The sequence below is a fragment of the Argiope bruennichi genome, chromosome 7 (genome assembly GCF_947563725.1).
Source record: "Argiope bruennichi chromosome 7, qqArgBrue1.1, whole genome shotgun sequence".
NCBI classification, from domain to species: Eukaryota; Metazoa; Arthropoda; class Arachnida; order Araneae; family Araneidae; genus Argiope; species Argiope bruennichi.
This window is the reverse complement of record NC_079157.1, coordinates 102,919,627-102,942,946: the sequence shown is the minus strand read 5'-3', so window position 1 is coordinate 102,942,946 and position 23,320 is coordinate 102,919,627. Positions and strand designations below refer to the sequence as shown.

At 29.1% G+C, this 23,320-nt stretch overlaps 1 protein-coding gene across 1 annotated transcript in view; it reads left to right on the top strand.

Moving 5' to 3' along the window:
- Positions 1-23,320, top strand: part of LOC129975503 (uncharacterized) — a 49,443-nt gene that overhangs the window by 9,713 nt on the left and 16,410 nt on the right. Inside the window, exons 6-21 of the mRNA XM_056088565.1 lie at positions 1,323-1,358; positions 1,501-1,557; positions 4,052-4,087; positions 5,921-5,956; positions 9,051-9,077; positions 9,749-9,787; positions 13,068-13,243; positions 14,397-14,456; positions 14,585-14,644; positions 16,057-16,117; positions 16,244-16,338; positions 16,475-16,534; positions 16,661-16,720; positions 16,865-16,924; positions 20,497-20,542; positions 22,498-22,518. Of these exons, the coding sequence (XP_055944540.1) occupies positions 1,323-1,358; positions 1,501-1,557; positions 4,052-4,087; positions 5,921-5,956; positions 9,051-9,077; positions 9,749-9,787; positions 13,068-13,243; positions 14,397-14,456; positions 14,585-14,644; positions 16,057-16,117; positions 16,244-16,338; positions 16,475-16,534; positions 16,661-16,720; positions 16,865-16,924; positions 20,497-20,542; positions 22,498-22,518 (930 nt within the window). The remainder of the gene's footprint in view (positions 1-1,322; positions 1,359-1,500; positions 1,558-4,051; positions 4,088-5,920; positions 5,957-9,050; positions 9,078-9,748; positions 9,788-13,067; positions 13,244-14,396; positions 14,457-14,584; positions 14,645-16,056; positions 16,118-16,243; positions 16,339-16,474; positions 16,535-16,660; positions 16,721-16,864; positions 16,925-20,496; positions 20,543-22,497; positions 22,519-23,320) is intronic.

Sequence of the window (23,320 nt, the reverse complement as noted above, 5' to 3'; positions counted from 1 at the left end):
ATAATAACAAAGAATATGAAAATATAAACAATACACACATAATATGCTTATATATATGCTTCATTACACATGTTGTAGTGAAGCATAATAAATTTTCTAAAGCTATACTTTTTTTTGTTTGTTTATATATTCTGTTAACATTCTGGGGGGAAATATTTTTCGAATCATGTAGTAAAAATATATCGATTTTGGAGCAATGATCCTTTCAAGTGAATTAGGAAAATTGTATTTTCATACTTTTCTTTCCGCTATGCTCACATAAACTTATATAATTCCCAATTTTAAATTTAAGAAACGATGGTATATTTATAAAATTAAAACAGAATTATAAATTCTTACTGATCTATAATTGGCATATGTAGTCAATCAATAAGGATTAACAATGTTGACGGATTTTTAATTCTTAAGGTATCGGAACGACATAATTGAAAAATGTCTTCCTTACACATGCACTCTTGTTTCTACCCAGTAGAAAATAATATATATTGACACATTGAAACGTCGGAAGTCGATTCTCCATGACCGAATGGTCATAGCACTAGACTCACAATCAAGAGATCGCGAGTTCAAATCTCGCTACCAACAATGCGATGTACAGTTTGAGTAAATATGTTTCCTTTTTATATTATATTTTATGTTTCCTTTTATTTCATGTTCCAGAAGATTCTGGACCTTTCTTTAGTTTACCAGACAAGTGTTCTGGACTTTTCTTACTGTCTCCAGAAAAGTATTCTGGAACTTTCCCTGCTGGTACAAAAGCAGAAGATTTGTCAGTCACTGTATTCTCAGTTCAGTTAATAAATTGGTTTATCTCTACTTCTTGTGTGTGTTATTGAGTTCCCCTACTAAAGTATCTATGTGACAATATATATAATATATATATATATAATATTGTTACGAAATTTCCGGTGTTCGTTTGGATAGTGGAAGTTATATGGTGTGAAGAACGCTCAATCACTTCGGAAGTGGATATTTATTTTGGCAGCTTGTTGAGATTCTTCGAAAGCATTATATAAAACCATATGAATGAAAAATTTTTGAACGAAAGAAGATCGTATTTTCCTGAGAATTATTTTAATAACGTAAACGATTTCTATTGAATAATAACATAATAATATCCACAAGAATCTCATAATCAAAATGAAATTGCCAATTTGTGTTAAAATAACTACGTTGAAATTTAATTATTAAGTTCAAAACGTGACAGTTCAGAAACACACACTAAAATGAAAAGAAAAATTATTTTCTCTAAAATATTTTTATTGAATGATTCAAATACAAAACAATAGTTATATTACAGTATAATTATTTCTCTCATACAGTTGACACAGGATCTACGGAAGTAACAAGTCAGTCAGGTAAGTTGCATCAAATAATAACACGAAGAAAAAGAATAAAAATGTTTGAAAAATAAAAACAAAAATTTTGTTTAATAATAAAGAAAATATCAATAAATACTTTCTACAAAGATAAATTTATTCTTACTTCCCTGATTAGCAGTGCCTTCCAAAGAAACAGGAGGAACTTCCGAAACAGAAGAGACTACAGGTACCACAGGTAATATATAAATAACTTTCTGTATTTGTTAAACATAGTAGAGCCTGTTTTTTTTTCCCAGAATTTGAAACAATGGAACAGCGACTGCAGTGAATTTCTTCATAGGCAAACAGTTCATAATTTTTTCCGAAGTATATTTTATACACCCAAAAGGAACTCTTTTTGAGAGAAAATTTTAAATACAATAAATGTTTATACAAATTATAAGAAATCGCTTCGAAATGAATGACGTTCACAGCAAAATGCAGCTTCTGATTAAGTAGGCAGAATCTCAGAATCTGAATGACAATGAAACCCAACCTTAAGCAAAACCGGAAATTGCAACAGTAGGTTACCAGATAGATGAATCGAGTGTAAAAAAGACCTGCTTTATATTTGTCATTCATTCGTTGAAAAGACATTTTCATTTTTAGTCATTCAATATGAGTTGTTTGTGCATTTTTTTTTTCATGTGATATTTTTGGATGAAGATTTTACCACATTTTTGGCAATTTTGTTAAGTAAAATATACATTTAATATTTTGTCGCGACACACTAAAAATCGAGTCACAATCTACGCTTGTGGAATAGTTACAGTAGAACAGTTTTTTAAGATACAGAATATAATGACAGATAGTTTGAGCTACAATTAATTGAGTCAAACTACAATTAAAGAATCTGTTTTGTAATAAGCATGAGTCACAAATGCAAAGAAGATATTGTGATAGGAAGTCCTTTTTCAACAAAATAAGTAACAGAAAAGGATACATCATGTAAAATATACAAGGGGTGTTCAAAGGAAAAGGGACGAAACGTGGTAACAACGTAACCGTTAACACATTTGCCTCTGCCGCTATGGGAGAACGTAGCGAGACATCTAGGGATGTAATCGGAGTCTCCGGTGCGGAAAGGAGCATGCGCAGAAGAGAGCAGAGGCCCTTATAAAAAGCGCCAGCCAATTGACGTGGCATTTCTTACCACCAAAGATCATCGAAAGTCACTAACATTCATGTAACGCCAAGCTGCTTTCCCCAACTTGTCGCCATCTACAGGAGATAGCTTCCGAGTGAAGCAGGCTCTCCTTTAACCACCACCACTTCGACGTGGCATTTCTTGTGAAGACAGGATGGCGTTCACACTGCAAAATTCGACGATTGAAAAGCCACTCCGAAGACTACGCAGGATTATCAAGAACAAAAATCCGAGGTTACTCACGGAGGGTGTGGTTCTGTGTCATGATAACGTTCGTCCACACGTTTCCAGGGTTACACACGCGAATTGGACAAGTTCAAGTGGAAGCGACCATTCGCCCTACAGCCCAGACATGTTGCCCTGTGATTTTCATGTGTTTGGTCCCCTGACAAAACATCTGAAGGGGAAGCGCTTCAACTCGTACGGCGAACTCAAGAACGCTGTGAAGGACTGGGTCTCGTCACGGCCACAGGAATTCTGAGAACAAGGAATCCTTTGGCTCGTTAATCAATGAGATCTTTATGCTCAGGCCTATGGTGTATACGTTGACTAAAGTCTTCATTTATATCCACAGTGTCGTTTCGTAGCTTTTCATTTGAACATCCTTATGCAACATCTATTTAAAGGGATTCAATTTTAGAATAGTACTGAACTGCATGCATAAGAATATTGTAAATCTATGCAGCAAGGTACATTGGAAAATGACTTGTAGGAAGCATTTGGTGTACTTTTTCCTTTAAAGCGATTTTGTTTGTTGTTAATCATGTAAATAGAGAATCTGCATGAATAGCTATGCGATTGTGAATATACTTTCCATTAAATATATATTTACATTTCATCTGACCTATACTTTTCGTTTACTTAAATCTGAGAAATAGCTTTAGATAATAGAACCTCTTTGCATTTTCGGTCCCTTAGGGTACTGAAATAATGTCTTGGTTCCTTTTGCCTGAACTTATTTTAAAATTTGTAAGCAGTTTTTCGGACATTCTTTATAATATTTTAAAATTTGTAAGCAGTTTTTCGGACATTCTTTATAATATTTTAAAATTTGTAAGCAGTTTTTCGGACATTCTTTATAATATTTTAAAATTTGTAAGCAGTTTTTCGGACATTCTTTATAATATTTTAAAATTTGTAAGCAGTTTTTCGGACATTCTTTATAATATTTTAAAATTTGTAAGCAGTTTTTCGGACATTCTTTATAATATTTTAAAATTTGTAAGCAGTTTTTCGGACATTCTTTATAATAATATGTGTTTGATTTCTGTATTTTATATTTTAGAAATGACAGAAGAATCTGAAGTACCGTATCATATAAGTGAATCGTTAAATTAGAAATGGTTCTATCTAAAATGTCTATGAAAGCGTTTCTTTCATAAATAAATGAAATATGCTGAATATTCCAACAATATACTTGCCTAGAGATACCAACTCAAGCAATAGGAGAGTTGGGTGGTTCAATTGAAAGGTGCTGATGCATAATGCTGAACTTTATTGACATCATTTCATTTATTTAATTCCCAAAATTTTATTTACATAGGAGAGACAGGAAGCACGGGAACAGCAGACCAAACTAGTAAGTTAAATAATAAGTTGTGTTCTTTTACATAAAGTATGTTACATTCTCAAAAGGTTTCAACTGTTTCTTGATGGTTATTATTGAACGAATGAAAGTAAAAAAATTATTTTTGAAGCATTTTTAAAACGACTGAAAAATAATATTTTGAGGATAAGTGGTAATTTCAAATGCCACAAACTTTTGGAATTTCTCTGTGTCTGTAATTGATATTTATATGCACTTCCATTTTCTGTGGAAACATATTACGATTGCATAAAAACCTTTTACCTAATTTGTCAAGAGGGCGGACAATCAGTTGGATATTTTCTCCGGCTGATGCCACTACTAAACAGTTGAATCCCCTTGCGATGGAAGACGTTAGAATAAGTCCCAAGCTGTAAATTATATTTTATTCAAACCAATCTGTTTATTTATAGGTTATGATTATTTCTGTAGATCGTTATTTAGATTTGAAGAAGAAAACTCTCCATGAAATTCCAGGTCAATTTATAGTCATTGGCAAGAAAGTATCTGCAATGATATCGTGCAGAGTTTTTTATAATTAAGATATTTAGGAATATCAGTTGCGTGTGTTCATTTTTGGAGATAACCGAGAAAAATTCGATTATGTTGAACGAAACCAAATGCCTGTAGTTAGAGGGAAGCAGGAGAATGGAGGGTAGGTTTGGTGATTCATGTCAAGTTTGTATCTCGATTGTAAAAATCCTGATAATACCAATATTTGAAGTTGCTGAAAAAGACAGAAGAAAGTGGAATCGGCATACAATTTTTCTCTGAATACACATTGCAAAACTTCAAACATTTCATCAAAGAACTGGTGGTACTAAAATATATCGGAATCACTGATCCTTTCTAACCTCTTTCTGCAATAATGACGTTTCTGACTCGTGCATAAAATCATTGAATTTTTAATATTTAAATTTGAAATTATGTGAAAATAGTATGTCATTTTAAACATAAAAATCACTTGATAAAAGCTCATTATCTGAAGTGTCCTTTCTTATGAAAGCGACTGGAATAACAATAAATGTCTCCAATAGGATATATAATCTGATTAAGAGGTTAAATAAATTCAAAGATTAAGAGGTTTAGGTTGTATGCTTTACTCAAAAGTGGCGATTTCATTTTAATAAGTGGTAATGCCCGACTTTACTGACAGGCATCTATAGGATCAAGGTATAGAATCAATGGTACTGTCACTTTGAATAACGGTTCATAATATCGTGTATTTTCAGGTTTAAGTGGCTGTTATATTTATAAAAATATTTTATATGAGCTAGAAAATCTATTGCCTCGCATACAACGTTTCCTTTTGGACAAAGAAACGCAACGATAAGAATAAAGTTCAAGAGACTTATCCCTTATCGCAACTTATTTATATTATGATATTTTGAATACAATACCTTCTCTTACCCAAAAAAATTAATTTACAAAACAATCGGTTAGCAAACTGCTTAATCATATTATTCATAATAATTTAATTCATATACAATGTGCTCTATTTTGGTCAGACATGCAATATCTATATATGCAGAACATCTGCATATATAGATATTGCATATTTTGCAAACATTCCTTTGCAAACAGAAAACCAAACAAAAAATGAATTACGCCTTAATTTTTGAAATCCACATATTCACTTCCTCCCTAACAATGTACAGTAGTTATGGGATATCTATATTAATTTCGAAGAGATAATTCGATTGCATAATGAAGGAGTTTTCCATGAAACTGTTCAGAAGTGATTCAGGTCAGATGCATTAAAAAATGTTAAGATGTTCCTTTGCTATATTGTTATATGTACTAAATTTCTCAACTCTTCTTCTTTAGACGGGACAGAAGGCACACAAGGAACGACACAATTTGGTAAGCTGTATTAAGTGTGTTTCTTTGTAAAGAAAATTTATTGAATTCCCTTTGCTAGCCAGCAAGCGACTGTTGAATTGTTGTTGATATCTTTATTTAGGTAGTTCCAGAAGACAAGAAAATTAGATGAAATAAGCGAATCAAATCAAAAGCATTACATTTCATAGAATTTTTTTTTATTTAATGTTGCTACAACATAATTTAATTTTCCAATGTTTGTTTGCGTAGGAAAATTTGGACTTACATTTTCCCTATGCGAGTTAGAATGTATATTTATTCTTTTATAAAGTATCGTAGCCAAATCTTTTGCACAAATTCCGATATAATATTGATTAGATCGGAAAATTATTTCATTTTATCTTCTAAAAATAAGTTTATTTTAATGCAATAAGAATTTGAATTTTCACTCATATTTTTCGGAAATGGCAGTTGTTACTGAAAAAAGAATATGCATCAAAATTTAGTTTTCATAATGAATTTCTGTTCCAAAAGTATTTGAAATGGTGAAAAGTAGCTTCTAAAGGCGATTGCTTATCAAAAATAACATTCATTGATTACTATAAAAAGTTGAAAGATGGTTAAAGATTCTGTTGGGATGAAGCGAGCGGACTATTTTTCTCGCGTAGGAATATCTGTGTGACTACGCTACTGGCGCTTAGTTCCGGCACCATTCCTCCCGCGAACAAGATGCTGTTTGCGTAATTATCAATACCTGTGTTCTTTTCTTTTCGTTTTCTATGTCCAATAAATGTGCTGTCTTCAAAAACCATGCTGAGATTATTGAAAAGTAACAACAGATTCCATCCTAAATCATCGGAGAACTATTAATCATCAACTTCTATTAATGATCAAGATGACGAAAAGATAAAGAATTGGGGCTTGATTTTACAAGAACTTGGAATTTATTCCAAAAATGACAACATACTTACATGGTACTAGAGATGCTTTCTGAATGTGATTATTTTCTACGACGTATTATTACTGGCGATGAACTTTGTATATGTTCTATTGATACAAATGCATCTCGCCCATCAATGCTGCTTAAAAGGTGGAGCAATGCAAAGAGAAAAAAAATCACCTCAATTTCGCTTTAAAATAAAGGCGATGCTGGTTGTTTTCGTTAATTATCGCTGCTTTGTATATTATAAATTCCTACTAACTGTTAAGACAGGGAAAGGAGAAAAGTCAACCGCATCTTTTCGAAAGGTAGCATTTTTCTTCCTTGCTCAACACACAATGTTTATCATGGATCTTGACAATGTTTCTTGATCCCTCATTGAATAGATAGAGAGAAAAGGTTAGTGTATATATATATATATATATATATATAATATAATATACAGTAACTGTCAAGAATTGCCTAGTTCAATTTAGTTTAGTTTTTTTAACGTATTTCCTTCAGCATTAGCATAAACTATTTAAAGCTTCTGAATCGAAGTGAAGTGGCAATTCCACGTTTTTGGAAATACCTTAATCCAAATTATAAGTAAAAACAGTAATAATTAACAGTATTTCGAAAAATTCGAAATTTCTTCACCTTTAAAGTGGTGCCATTTTTATCTATCACTTCTATTTTAAGACATTTCTATATAAGCGTTTTGTTTAATTAAGCGCCCTCTATTTTTGCTGATAATCGACGTTTGCCGTGGCATTTTTGATTTGACAGCAAAAGTAATCCATAGTTAATAGAGCACGATCAATATCGGACTCAATTTGAGAAACGATTCAATATATCGAACTTCTTGAAGAGATCCGGGATTATGGCTGAAGACTCCTACGTCCGGACGTTCTCTTTGTATTTTCTACAGGACCTTCATACATCTTTGACCGGTAAATCTACTTGACGGATGTAAGTATTGCGTGGGAGATTTGTGATCCCCCCCACAAAAAAAAAACCTCTATTCCTTCTGCCAGGCGTAGGTTTCAAGCAGCTAGACTGAATAGAAGACACCTCGTCAAGAAACCGGTGATCTCACGAAAGCACCTTATATGCAAGACGCTTGTTGAATAAGCGAAGGTTCTCGTAGACTGCACCAAGAAAGAGTGGTAAGTTGTACTTTAGAGTGATAAAGTAAATATATGATGACTGGGATATAGTGGATTCATAATTTTCAAAACATTTGTTCGACTCTAAGTTCCCGATTCCGACAATAAAGCATGTGGATGGAAATGTCATGTTTGGAAATAGCGTTTCTTGTCTTGGCATGGTAATTCTGAAGCAGATGTAGGAAATCATGAATAAATTTCAATATGAAGACGTCCTTGGGGACTCCATGTGGTCGCATGCACGCAATTCTCTTGCTTTTAGCAGCATTTTACAGCAGGATTACGATCCAGAGCACCTTTCTCCCACCATCATATGATCTTCTTTGATCGACTAGGCCAATCCCCAAACCTTAACATTATCGAAATCGTATGGATCGAGCTGAAGTGACGTCTTATAAGGTAAAAAAAGCAGGGAATGCAGATAAAAAAAAAATTATCCTAACTTCAGAAAGAATGTATGATTTCCTCTCCTCCAGCCAAACATGTTTTGACTCTATGGATCGTAGATGCCATGCTGTTATGGATGCCAAAAAGTTCGCCATTAATAGAGGGTTTTTCTTGTTCATATTTTATCGATTCTGGCAATTTTGTATTCATTCAATAAACTTCAACTTGCTATTAAATTTTGCTTATTTTGAATTGAATATTGAAACTGTTAATTTCATTTAATCCTTTACTGTTTGATATATCATTGCTTTATGCATGAAACGAATTCTAAAAATGCACATTGTGTGATAAGTTTAAAGAAAAAAAAAGTTATTTTGGGGGGGAGTTAAAGGCAAAAAATATGAACTTTTTAACCGGTATTATATATATATATATATATATATATATATATATAATATGTAGTAAATAAATATTTGTAGATTTTAAATTTTGATTGAATTTATCGTAGTTACATTAGTTCTGCAACTATTATAAAAAATAATTGTCTCAAAAGCTTTTATTTTATATTTTATGTAATTATATTTTATATCATATTTTATATTATGTTATAAAATATTACTCCATTCCAAAATTATTTATGAATATATTATCTTCATTATAGTATTGACCTCGACATTTGGAACAACAAGTAAGTACCTTCATTTATAATTATTAATTTTCTTCTCGAAAATTAATATTTTATAAATATATTTAAATTAAGCCCGTAAGATGTATTTTGTGTTTAAAAAATGTAAACTAAATTAATGTAATAAAATAATAACTAATAAATTCTTTCTCAGAAATCTAAAATTATAGTATTTCTATTATAACTTGCTGCTTGTAACTTATGTTGCTGATATATAGATAGTTGGGTAGTAATTCAATCAATTTATACCAATTAAGAAAGTAACAAATTACGTTATCTTTTATTAAATTCTTATTATTTTTTCTTTTCGATTCTTTGTAACTCTTCAAGTTTTTCAATTTAATGGCAGTATTTTAAATTATATTTTGATTAAACAATCAATTCTTTATATCATTTCTTTAATTTTACGAAACGTTAATAAAATACTGAGATAAAAAAAAACTCATCTGATTAAATAAAAATTCCATTTGACCATGAAAAGTACTGTTATGTCTGTTGTACATGATAGCCACAGCATTTGAATATCAACTTGAATTAATTGTCCCTAATTTTTCTGTTTTGTTGACTCTATCATTAAAAAATCATGAAATCTTGAATGATATCTGTTGCATATTATTGTTTAAATAATTATATCTTTACACTGCTAATTAAGAACTTAATTTTGTTCATAACAGGTGTACGCATTCCAACTGTTACTATGACTCTTCCCAAAGGTAAAATGAAACCATATTTATTTAATATTCAAATTGCAATCAATTTTCGATTTCTGAAGAAATTTTCTTTACTTAAAAACTAAGGATTCGAAATCACAAAATAATTTAGACATTTGTTCGGAGGTATTTGCTCAAGTATTTGAAAATTAATTTAAAAATGCAAAATGGAATAATATAAATATTATATATATCGATATAAATTTTCGAAATATCATATATAAATAACAAGATATAAATATATCGAATCGAACTTTCAGTATATGTTGGTCCTTATATTGATCAATGGTTCGTTCTTTTTATATAAATAATGACGTAGCTTTCTGCAAGTTTTTAATTAAAGCCTTATTTTTTTTTCTTTTTGTATAAATATTTTTTAACAAATTGCTCATTTTTAAAAAAATAGATTCAAATGAAATACTGCATATATTGTACTGAAATATTTAAGATAACATACTTATTCTAATTTTCTTTTATTGCGAATTCTTAATCCTTCATTTTCAACATATACAAATAATATTAGGGTTATATAAATTTAAATATTATCTCTTTATGCTAATTTTCATTTTTTTTTTCACTATACTTCAGCATATACTTCAAAATTATTAAAAATGAGCTACCTTTGGCGAACAGAAAGTTCATTAAGAATAACGATTGCGTTCAGTATCAAATCTCTTATGCATAATTTGTTCACTATTTCCTCAATACCGCATTTTAAGCATGAAATTGTGACAGATATTAAGGTATGTTCCTATACAGAAAACCTAATCTTGACTGAAACTCAAATTTTTTTTAATGTTATCTGAAAGGTTTTTTTTAATCTTCTCAAAACCCTTTCTTAAACTTCTTTTCTTACAGCAATTAGAAATGAAATTAAAAATATTTTAATCGAATTTACACAAAATAAAAGTGCAGACAACATTAAGAGTAAGCATTTTTCGTTATTTTTAGTTGATTAATTTTAAAATTGTCTTTTCGTATTTCATTTCTTTTACCATATGCTAAATATCGCTTTGGAGTATTTTCGGAATGAATTTCTTTCATTTTTGACGGCTTTGTTACAAATTGAGATAATTCTGAATCACGAAAGTATTTTGATTCCTCATGAATGCTCTAATTTCTGACAATAAACTCACGGAGAGAATTTAAATCGTACTTCTGACACATTTTAATTAATGACAGAATATTCAGGTTAGTTAACGTATATTTTCAAGTTAAAAAAAAAAAACTGAAGAAAGCTGTAATTTGCTGATACTGGCTGTATAGCAAATGATATATTTACTCACTAGAGTTGATAAAAATATGAATAAATATTTCCAAGCTGAAAATTTAAAAAATAAATTAAACTTAAGAAAAATGGAATAACCTACCAATTCAGGAATGTTTTTTAAAATATTCTCTTCATTTCATTTGAAACTGAAAACAAAACTTCAAAATTCATTATTTTCGTTTTTCAAATAAGATTATTAAAATTTTGACGGATAGATATTTTTAATATCGGTCTGAAATTTAACATACCTTTAGCGTATGTTTCGAATGTGTATGAATTAAGGATTCGTATATTATGAATGAAAGTATTAGTACAATGACGAACCATTGTAAAATTATGCATCTTTGAAAAAATCAAAATGACAAGAAACTATGATTTTACTCTAAAACTCTAGTAATTTGGTAGAATTTTATTCCTTAACTTTTACTTCAGTTCCCAGCCATCACATCAATGATTATACATGTCGAAGAATATAAAATTTATCCCATTTGTTTCTTAACTTATGTTCGTAAAAAGATCAAATCTGAAACAAAAAAAAATCAATTTTTTTTCACGTAATAATTAAATTGTAAAATATTTTGTGTGATGTATTCAGTTTTTGCATAAATGTTATTTTTAAATTGAAAAAATATTGCTTTAAATATCATAATTTCTTGAAAGGCCTCCGTACAAAAAGCTGTGTTATTTTAATCTTTTTCAAATGTTTGGTGTATTGGATATATGAAACTTTTTAATGGAACTCATTTTCATTTAAGAACTTTTAAAAGTTTACCTTTGTAGTTGATAATTTGGTAATTATTAGCGTATATTTTGAACAGAGTATCAAATTAATTGTTAAGTGATCTATTTTCAAATTGCACATTGTCTTTTGCGTTATGTCTTATACTTTCTGATTTCTCATGTAGGCTACATAGTTAATAAATAGTATTTTATTGATGTAGTTTTCAATAATGGAACAAAATAAATAATAAAAAAAGTGGATTTTTTTTTTGAAAATTATTAAAATTTAGAAAAAAAAGTACAACAGTTGATGTCATGAAAAAGATATTTTGTTTAATGTTTTCGGAAGTTATAGAAGAAAAATGCCAAAATATGTTTAATTTTTAAAAACCGTTCCGAATTATACATTTAACTTAATTGGTAAAGGTTATACTAAATACCATTTAAAGTATACTTGTACAAATTTGGTAGTTATAACTCATATGCTCCATCATATAGAGTCCTTTATCATTTACTAATGTTGCTATAATTTTAGTATTGAAATATAATTGCTCTGATAGTTGTTGATCTTTTTTACCTAATCTAATTGTTTCTGAAAATTTAGGACATTCAGAATTATGTCATGTAATATCTATTGTTACGTGATTAGTCCGTTAAATTTGACGGCTGACGAGTGAGTGTATGGTGTCATAGTCAACGAGTCTTGATAATTAATAACGACGTTTTCTAACACGAAGGTACGAATATGCAGGCGACAAACACAGCCAACACATACGCAAGCAATACACAACGGCACTTATAACAAACATCAGAACGCAAGCAGCACAACAATGATGAGCATCTCGGAGCTCTTAAGGAAAGAACTCGTTCAAGCATTAACTAGAGCTGATCTCAAATGGCTGACTCCAGCTCCGTTTCATGACTTTTTAAAGTTCCTAAAACGGCAGAGAAGGTTCTCGAGAGGTCACCTTAAATGGCGTCCTAATGAACCTATCATGAAAATTCCTGAAGATGCTAAAGTCTTTCGTTTTGTCGCCGAGGTTGGGGCTCATTAATCCGGCAAACGATAGAACTATCTGTCAAACTATTTTCCTAGAGGTGAAACTATCCGAGCAAGGTAGGAATATTATAAATTCGTAACAATATTAATTTTAATTAAAATATACTTCCTTTAAATAATTTTAAAGGTCATTTTGTTAACTGATAGAATTGTGGCATTTTCTGTAATAAAAATTAGGTTATTTACAGAGTTCATTTCATTTGCAATGAATTTAAATCACTTTTCTTTTATAGCTGAATATTTGATGGACAAAGCGATAGAAAGAGAAACTATGCAAACAATAGGAGGAACAAAAGAACCCAGTACTTTTAAGATTGATATCGACAGATACACCATTTCTGGTATTTCCTTTGGTGCAGGTGAAAGCAGCATTAGTACAACTAAGAAAAGAACAAAGACAAGTAGGAAGGTATGCAACGATTATCAATTAATGTACGTATATCCAAATAAAACTCATTTTCTAAATAAAATTTCGGAAAGAAACAGAATTTAACCCTTAACTGGGGACGTGCGGTCTGTGAGACCGCTAGCGATGAATTTCCTGTCACCCCTATTCTATTTTTAGCTCAATTGAATGGATTGACCCTGTAGCTTCCTGTTTTGTGACCTTCAATACACGGGCACTTTTTCAACCGATTTCAGCAGATGCTTTTTAAAATAATTCAGTTCTTTCTTCGAGCGCGGTCTCTAAGACCGCATCTCCCTGTTAGTGTCCTAGTGATAAACAAGGCTTAACTGATGGCCCTAAAACTTGAGCCCCGAAATATCATCCAATTTACTGGTCCTATTATGAAGCAGTGCTCCAGACACTTTTAAATGAAGCAGAAATTGATTTTAGTGATAAGGATAATTGTACAGAAGAGTTTTTCGATGAAAGTTCGCATTCAACTGATTTTGATATGTACATTCAAACATAATTAATTTTTCTAGTGATAATGTATTTTGAAAAAATTATAAAATATATTAATATACCAAGAGATATATATACAGAATTTATAGGTTGATTTTTATACTAGTTCTTAACCTGTATGTTTAAAATGCCTTAGAAAACTGTGCTATGAAAATCACTCAAGCCGATAAAAAAGGGCCAATTTTACCCATTGTCATTTTTTTTATTTTTCATATAATTGTTGAATTTTACATTATATTGCCTTCTAAATACCTTCATATACTGTAAAAATGAATATGATTTAGAAAGTAAAAAGTAATATGTTTTTTCAAGAATATTATTCATTGTAACATGTCATTTGAGAAGAAAATGTATGTTCTAACGCATTTACTTTTTTCAATGATAATATATTTAGAAAAATTTCTAAAACATATCTATATATCAAGAAAAATATCTGCAAAATATATTGGCAGTTTTTCATACTAATACATTCATTAGAAAAATTAATTTGAGTGTAAATGAAATGCGGTCTCGTAGACCGCACCTCCCCAGTTAAGTCCTAAAATGTCACCTTCCCAGTTAAGGGTGAATGAACAGTGTTGCCAATACAGTTTTTTTAATCTAAAATACATTTATTAAATGATCTCATTGATATGAAGTTTCTGGTTTACAGGATGACGATGAATACAATGAAGATCAATCTGCATTTCTAGATGCAAGCGGCTCTCCTTTAGTACGTATATTATGAGAACAGTATGGAATGTAATGATAAGTTATTGTTAATATGAATTTTTACCTCAAAGTATTTACTACATTATATCTGTAGTGTTATTTAAAGGGTTTTTTTTTTTTTTTTTCCAGGATGAAATGGAATACGAAGAGGATTCATCTTTAGTTGTAGATCCAGAAACATCTCACTTTGTAAGTACAGTTTCGGTTAAAAGAGGCAACAAATTGCAGGTTATTGTTAATACGTAATTTTAACCCTAATATTCTTTAATTTTTTCTATTGTTTAAGATATTTAATATATTAATTTAATATTATAAGATATTTAATATATTAATTTAATTATATTCTTTTTGCTAATTAGCCTTATTTTTTTTTCTGTATACTGGTAGATCAGTACAATTTCGATTTGAGAGGCCGTTATTCTTTTCCATGAAATTACTATATTGCAACTAATGAGCATGCGCGAGACTGTTATAAATCACATGAGAGAGTAAAATAAATTTTTCTGGCGGAAATAGCAACGAATAATCAATTTACGGAAGCATCACGATGTCACTCACAAGTGAGTTGAATGGTTTGTTTATTATTTGAGAAATTGTGAATTTATTCAGAATGAATTAACGAATTTTTTTAAACAATGAGTTCTCAAAATCCGTATTTAACACAGATTGGATGGATAAAAATGTTAATCTTATCTTTGGGGAATGGGTTAGAGAAGGTCCGCAAAATCTTTTTACTGCATACTGCTGACGACTTTGTAAGCTAATAAGCTTAAGTAATATGGGAAAACAAGCGCTTAATAGTCATGCCGAAAGAGGGAAACATACAAAATTTAATGCAAGTTCAAAAAAGTAATCGTTGATGTTGAACTTTATATCTAAAAGGAATACAGAAAAATATGGCATGCCACACCCAAAAACGTCAAATTTGATGTCCAAAAATGGGACTACTTCGAATTTTTTAGTAAAAGACCAATAATTTAAGTTGTTTTTTGATGTTTAAACTTGTTGCGTCACATTCGTCCTTTAATGCATTTAATGATATATTTAAATATTTTCGCATATCTTCACCAATAGTGAAATAGTCAAAAATGGAATGTTACACATTATTTATAACGAATCAACTCCATTTTTCTCATCTCTTAAAAAAATCTTTAAATATTAAAAAAATGCAATATGTTTTGATGAAGCTTTGAGCCGCAAATGCCAGGTGATTTCAATTTAAGATATTGATGTGAATCAGTCGTCTCCGCAAGATATCGGAATTCAGTCTTTTTAAGGCATACCTGCTCAAAAACTGTTTGAGAATTTTAAAGAAGCTATATCATGTTTGGACATACAGATACGTTTACAAATTAGTATGGATGGACCAAATGCAAATTTAAAATTTGAAAAACATTTCAAACACTTCCGTGCGGAAATAACTAAAATTTTAGATCTAAGTAATTTTTGACTACTCATAATCCATGGAGCGTTTCAGTATGTGCATTTCAGCGTGTATTCAATGTAAAATAGATGTTACTGTAAGAGCAATGCACATTATAAACATTTTTATAGTAAGAAGATTTTAAAATTTTTAATAAAAAAATTTTATCTTTGCGCAGCTTAGAAAAAGTTCAAGAGTTTTGCAGTTTAGAAAAGGCGACGAAGATGACGATGAAGATGGTAAGATATTAAAATATTTCAGTGTATTGAGAAACCATTAATTAGAAATGTTAAAATTTATATCCAGATATTGAATCCAGTTGGGTTTTTACTTCTGTCTAATGATTCACAGTGCATTTTCAACAGGGAGCGACAGCGCTGAGAGTGTATATGACGATGAAGAAGAAAGCGACGAAGTTACATACCGTAAGATGATGAAAGCTTCTGACGAAGATCTTTCAGTAAGTGTCATTTTAGAATACAAACACGAACAAAAGCAAACAAAACTAAATTATGAAACAAAAATACCAATTTTTGTTTCAACGTATCTATTAAATTGTCTCTGTATGATTATTTAAGGCCAATTTTTACTTGTAGGATGGAGAGGCAGTCGACAAAGAATCGTCAGTTATTGAAAAATCAAAAAAATCTCTTTCAGTATGTACAATTTCTGATCAAAGCGGAACCTAACAACAAATTAATATTAATGCGAGTTTTTATACTCAACAGTTTTATTAAATTGTCCCTGTATAGTCATTTAAAGGCTTTTTTTTCATTTTGAAGGATAAAGTGACAGCTGCCGAGGATTCGTCGATAATTGAAGATAAAGGCAAAGCTCGTTCAGTAAGTAAAATTTCTGCACAGAAATTGTTTCTCTGTTTGGTATGATGTAAAATTGCTGTTAACACAATCTTTTATCTCAGCATATTTAATAAATTATATGTATAGAAATTATATGTAATTTAAAATTCATTTTTGTCCTTGAAGGATGAAGTGGCATCTGACGAGAATTCACCTCTGATTTTAGATCCTGGGATTGCTAAGGCAGTAAGTACAAACTCCGAGATATGCTATATTTAATGAATTTTACTGCTGATAGGAATCTTTATCCCAAAACTAATTGTTAAATTTTCTATGTAGAATTAGATCGATTTTGTTTCGAAGTATCTGTATTTTGCTTACATATTGGAGACATAGTGATTGTTTAATATATGTCAGGTAGAAGGCAGATTTTTCATTTCAAAGCATAAGATAGTCCAACAGCTTTTTGATCCTTATTATGTTATTTTATAAATTACGAAAATATTAATAGTTTATAACGATGATTTATTAATCTGATACCCATTACTATCCTAGAGCAATTAAATTTGTTTGCTTTTCAGAATAAAGTAATTGATTATACATAAGATTCAGTAATTTAACTAGATGTGAATATATTATTCAGCAATAAAGAAGTTGGTGTTCTTTAAGCGAATTATTTATAAAGGAACAAAATTCATCCTTGATGTGAAAGAAGATTCCTACATTTTATTTTTCATCTCATAAATTTCGTTATAAGAAAATCGGGAAAGAGTGCAATAATAAATTAAGCTGTAGAAAAAATGAAATATAATGCATGTAGATGCTTTATAATGCACATTAATAAAGTTGTAAATGTGACTTTATTATTATTAGTGAATTAACTAACCTCTAACTGCATCGAAATGACTCATTGTGAATCCCTCATCTCATAACTCTGTGAATTTTGCGTGCAATAATGAAATCATTTTCAGAAATTATTATAATATAAACGGATAAAAAAAGGATCTCATTGGCGCCTTCTCAGCTATTGAATCTTCATGAAATCTAGTATCGTAACTCTTACACTATTCAAGTCCATTTTTTCATCTATAAGCTGAGAGTTAATAAATATGAATTTTACGAAGTTATAAGGCTGCAATATACGTCTCCATTTAATTATTAAAATCATCATAAAATAAATCAAGGTATAATTAATAAATGATAATATATTGATTATCTATGGCTAGTTATAGTTACATTCTATTTTACAAGCCTTTAAAATAATTATTAACATTATGTTTGAACTCAATTATTTCCCTATAATCTGTCTTTATAATTAAATAGTTTTATTTGTAAGTTAGGAAATATTAAATAGTAATTATTTTTCAAGAAGTTTTAGTACTTTAGTAATTTTTCGGATTGGAATGAATGCTTGCATATTAAAAATTGTTAAATTACATTTGTTATTATTTATTTAAGTTTATAAAATAGAAAATTAAACTGAAATGAATCTTAAGTTAAATTTTTTTTAAAAATTAATGCAATTGAAAAAAAAGTAGTATTTAAAACAAGGACATCATAAAGTGCAGTTTCTAGGACAATTCATTGGCATTTCAATTCAATTTGGAAATTTTAGAATTTTTAAAATCCAAATTTTATTCTTTCCGTTTGTTCGTTATAAATATAAAATGACACATGAAAAAGAATCCTCAATGACGTCTTGGAAAAATATTTTACATGGCTTCTTTAGATATGACATATTGTTTAAATGGAAGTAAATATGGTAAAAATATATTTTTTCCAGATGACAAAGAAAATTCCCTTAGAAACTGTAGGTGTAGTTTGAGCTGCTAGAACATATGAAGAAATTAATTTCACAGAAAACTAGATAAATTTATGTAAGGAGAAATATGTAACGATATGCGTGCTTATTTCATAAACTAGTATATAGGTACTATATTTCTAAACAATCAACTAAACTTAGAGCGTGATGAATTCGATATTCTTATCTATAATAATCTATGTACATAAAATCTAATTTGCATCTATTTGTTTGAGCATTATACAATTTGTAATCTATTGATATAATCAAAACACATAATTTGGCACACATGCTCCTAGAAAAATTAACTGCCCTATTTAAAACTGCTATGACCCATAAAGAGCGTAGAATAATTTTATGTTTTTCTCCATCATGATTTCGGAACATATCATTTCTTCATCTTAAATTTTTAAAATTAGCTTTTCAATGGTTCGAATTTAATGCCTGTACGATTATTTTTTTAAAGTTTAATCAACTTTTTAAATATATTCTATAAAAATAACTTTTTCTTGTTGAAACATTAACATTATTTAAATGTTTAATCACATATCTCACTTGAGCGATTTTGCCATTTTTAAATTTTTTCACTTCATTTTTACATTTATTTTGCAATACATTTTAATATACGAACGCCGCAATTAATCTTAAAAAATTGTCGATTGAATCTGTTGCAATTACTCGGTTTTGCCTTAATTTGGCCTCATGATTTAGCACTTTCAAATTTTAATGTCTCATACGTCATATTATATATCTCATTTGTCATATTACGTGCCTTTTTTAAGACTGTTTTTCAGTTTCAGCTCAATTAATAATATTTTATTTCAAAATTGTATCTGTAATAATATCTTCTTTCTAAATAAATGTATCAGTTTTTAGTGAAATATTGTATATTTTATTGGGCAAGATTTTAAGCCCTTTTGTTAACATATTAAAGGGTACTTTCTTCTGGTTTCGACAAACTACTACAGTTTATTTTTGTCCTCTTTTTAACTTCGTATATCTAAAATTCAGATATATTTTCTTGTTAAATATTATTCAAATATATATATTTGCTAAATATTATTCAGAATACATTCTTGCTAAATATATTCTGAATATTTTACCAAATATTTTTTTTAAATTAATATCACTGCTTCTAAGATGGTATGGCGGTGAATTAAAGTTACAATGGATTCATGGAATGGATCCATGTAACTCATTCAATGATTCTTTTTATGGGGAAAAAAAATTACTTCGCTCAACGAGCATTTCGCATTACGATTAAGATTCGGGATTAAAGTATACTCATTAAATGAGGTACCATTTAAATAAAATGTGCGCACTCATATACGAATTGCCTTCTGATTTTTTTATTATTCGTTTTCTGATTTGGAAGCCATTCCTGCTTGTATAAAGGGTTTGTCTCGTCAAAAATGGGGTGAGAAAGAACATGAAAGGGGGATATGATGGCATTTCAGAGTACAAAGAATTCAGATTATTCCCAGAATTACAAGTCATAATAACTGCTTCTCTTTCTGCACACTACTCCGTAGAAAAAGTACAGTCCACGAAAAATGCTAGTCACGGGATTCAGAAACGAACATCATAACAGAATGACACTGCATTTCTGAGACTGTAAGAAATGTTACATAAGAATATATATGCGAGTTTATTCAATACGGTAAGTAAATATATTTTTATTCTAGCAGTTTCCATATCCTTCTGAAATATAATGCTACCACAGAGTGTTTTAAACGGTATTGTGTTACTGAACCTGTGTAACATTTTGCAGAATGTACTTTAATCATTCAACTTTTCTCTGTCTCGGTATCTACAAACATGAAAAGACTATTTCCATGTTGCATGTCGCTTGTCTTAGTATTATAAAAAATATAATTATATTTGTAGATTTCAAAAGATAATGTATATTTCCTCTTTCAAATAAATTATCCATTTAATTTCATAATACTCCTGAAAATGGACATTTTAGTAGTAAGGAGGTTTTTGAATTTATATTTAAAGATTGTTTTCTTTTCAGATCAGAGTGCAGGAGGGAATAGATTTACGTTACAGAAAACCTGAAGGTAAGAGACCAAAATGGACCTTTTAAACCCCTTTATTTCTGTGAAAAAAATGTATTATTTCTAAAAGAATTTTTATAAATATAGTCGTTTTTAACCTTCCATTGACATCTACATTGAACGCATTTAATAACATTATTTAACAACGTATTTAACATTTCCCTGGCAATGCAATACGATAGGGTGAGAAACTTCGTATTTAATAGTGCTTTATATATTATAAAATTTTATATAAAAGTACATTCAACAATGTTATTTCAAGCAAAACATCACAATAATTTTCACTTCTCAAACCAAATAATGATTAAAGTGATATAAATTTTTCCATCAATGAAATATTAAATGATTTAATATGTATTACACACTTTATTTCGACATTTAAATTCCGCTTACTAAAAAACTGTAACTTACGCTTTACCAACTAACATTGTATTTATGGAATAAGAAGTATAGCAAAGTAGAATAAATGAGAGCATAATTTTGAAAATGTTGAAAAAATGTTTTCAATTTGAAATTTTTTAATAAAAAATAAATTAAAAATGAGTTTTAGATTTTTAACGTCTTTTTTAATCATAAAACATTTCTTTTTTTAATTGTTAATTAACCATTTACAAGAGCATCCCCAATGGAGCAAATGCTTTCTGAATTATCCCAAATATTTTGGGGTAGTTACATACATATTTCAGACTCTGATCATGATAATAAATTTATTTGAAAAAAAAATTACGGTTAAAACGATAAATATTGTGTATTTCTTCAAACTTTGTTGTATTGCTAGGTCCCAATTACTGTTTTATAAATTGAGTGTTACTGTTTTTTACCCTGTTTTTATAAATTGTTTTTGAACAAAAATATCTTCCGTTTTATACAATTTCACTTATAAATTATCATAACTCGTTATTTTCTTCATTTTAGTGTACCTTACTCCTGTCTCCAATTTTTGCCTTAAAAAAATTGGAAAATAATTTTTTTATAAAAACGGTAAAATGATTATTCTGCGTGAAAAAAAATATTTAATACTTAATTCACCATGATCGCTATTATCAATTCTACACATACACAAATTATGAGTCTTAATTCCTGTATCTTCACCGGTATCAAATAGAATCTACATGAAAGTCAACCCTGGATAAGGAATAAATTACCCCAAAATGCCTTTCGAGATTCCGTCATTTGCATCTCATTTTTGTTTTTCTCATTAGTTTGCTTTCCCCCATACTTGATGCCAGATGTCTTGATATTATTAACGACTACCAACTTTTTTAAGCGAAAAATAATAAGTACCTAGATTACATAGCAGATTTTTTTATATATCAGTTATCAATTTAACTTTTAAAAACATATTTGAAGGCAAGAGGTTTATATTATTTAAATATTTTGTCTGGGTTACTATATTTAAACTTAGTATAAAATTATTTCAAAGAGATAAAAAAATTATGCTTCTATTATTGTAAAATCTATTCCCAATTACCCTGTGGTAAGAATTTTCAGTAGTAATTAGCACCACTAATCTTTTTCAGGAAAAAATTCATAAACAAAAACTGTAGGTTCCTGGTAACAAATAGATCTGAAAATCTCGTAGACGTAACCGAAGTAGAGAATGAACGATAAAATCCACGAAGTTTTGGTTTATCTTTTTCTGAACACATTTACAACTAAAATAAGCAGATTTCGTCAGATTATACTACAAAATTGTTTTTCTACATTTTCGAGAGAATGACAATGAAAATGCAAGTTTTTCCATTAGTTCTTAACCACTGAGTTCTTTAGTCACATTTCTTGATTACCATTCCTGATCCTGTTCCCTTATGATTTTAAAGAAGATAGTTAATATGTAATTTTCATTTTGGTGTCATTCTATATATTTCTATATTGCATGCACTTTGTTTTTGAAATGTGCTCATAAAAATATTGCATTGTTTTAACCTTGTTTTCGTTTTAAAATTTTTCATTTGCAGTCGGTGATTCAACCTTAAAACGTAAGTCAGTTTTGTTTATTTTAAGGTATGCAATTTTAATACTTTTATAGTTAAAAGATTTTTTAATATAATTACATTTCATTAAGCTGTTAATAAATGAACAGTTATAAAACAAAATATAATAAAATTTTGGATTTCACGTAAGAAAGCAAATAAAAATTTGTATTCTAATATAAAAGTAAATAAATTATATTTCATCTCTAAGTAATTTATCTGCGAATTAAGAACAGATAGTAAGTTCTGGTTGACAAAAATTGTTCATTTTGTTTCATATAAAACATATTCATTTATTGAAGCCTCAATAGTTATATAACATATGGACAATCAGAATAAAAAAGCAAATTATTAATTTGCATATATACTGTATAACAAAATGTGATACAATAAAAAATTTTAAATGAATGAATAAAAAAAAGCATCAACATGAAAATGTAAATAAAAAAGCTAAACTTAAATGCTTGGAGATACTAAAATGATGAGAATAATATTGTTCAGAATAATATTTTTAAATTGTGCTTTATAAAATCTAAGTGCATTTCAATAGACGTAGAATAGAGGTGATAATTTTAAACTATATTATTCTCAGAAAAAGGGTGTGATAAATTTTGTAAGTTTTGCATTATTTTAAAGATGAGGAAATAGAGAATACAATAGAATAAAATTAGGGCCATTTATATACATAATTGTAGGAATAAGTCAAATCAATTTAAACCATGTACCTAAACAGCTTAATTTGTTAGTAAAATTTATTTATCGGGCTTTATGTTTTATTCTAAATTTCTTTGGTAGCATTTAACTCTAG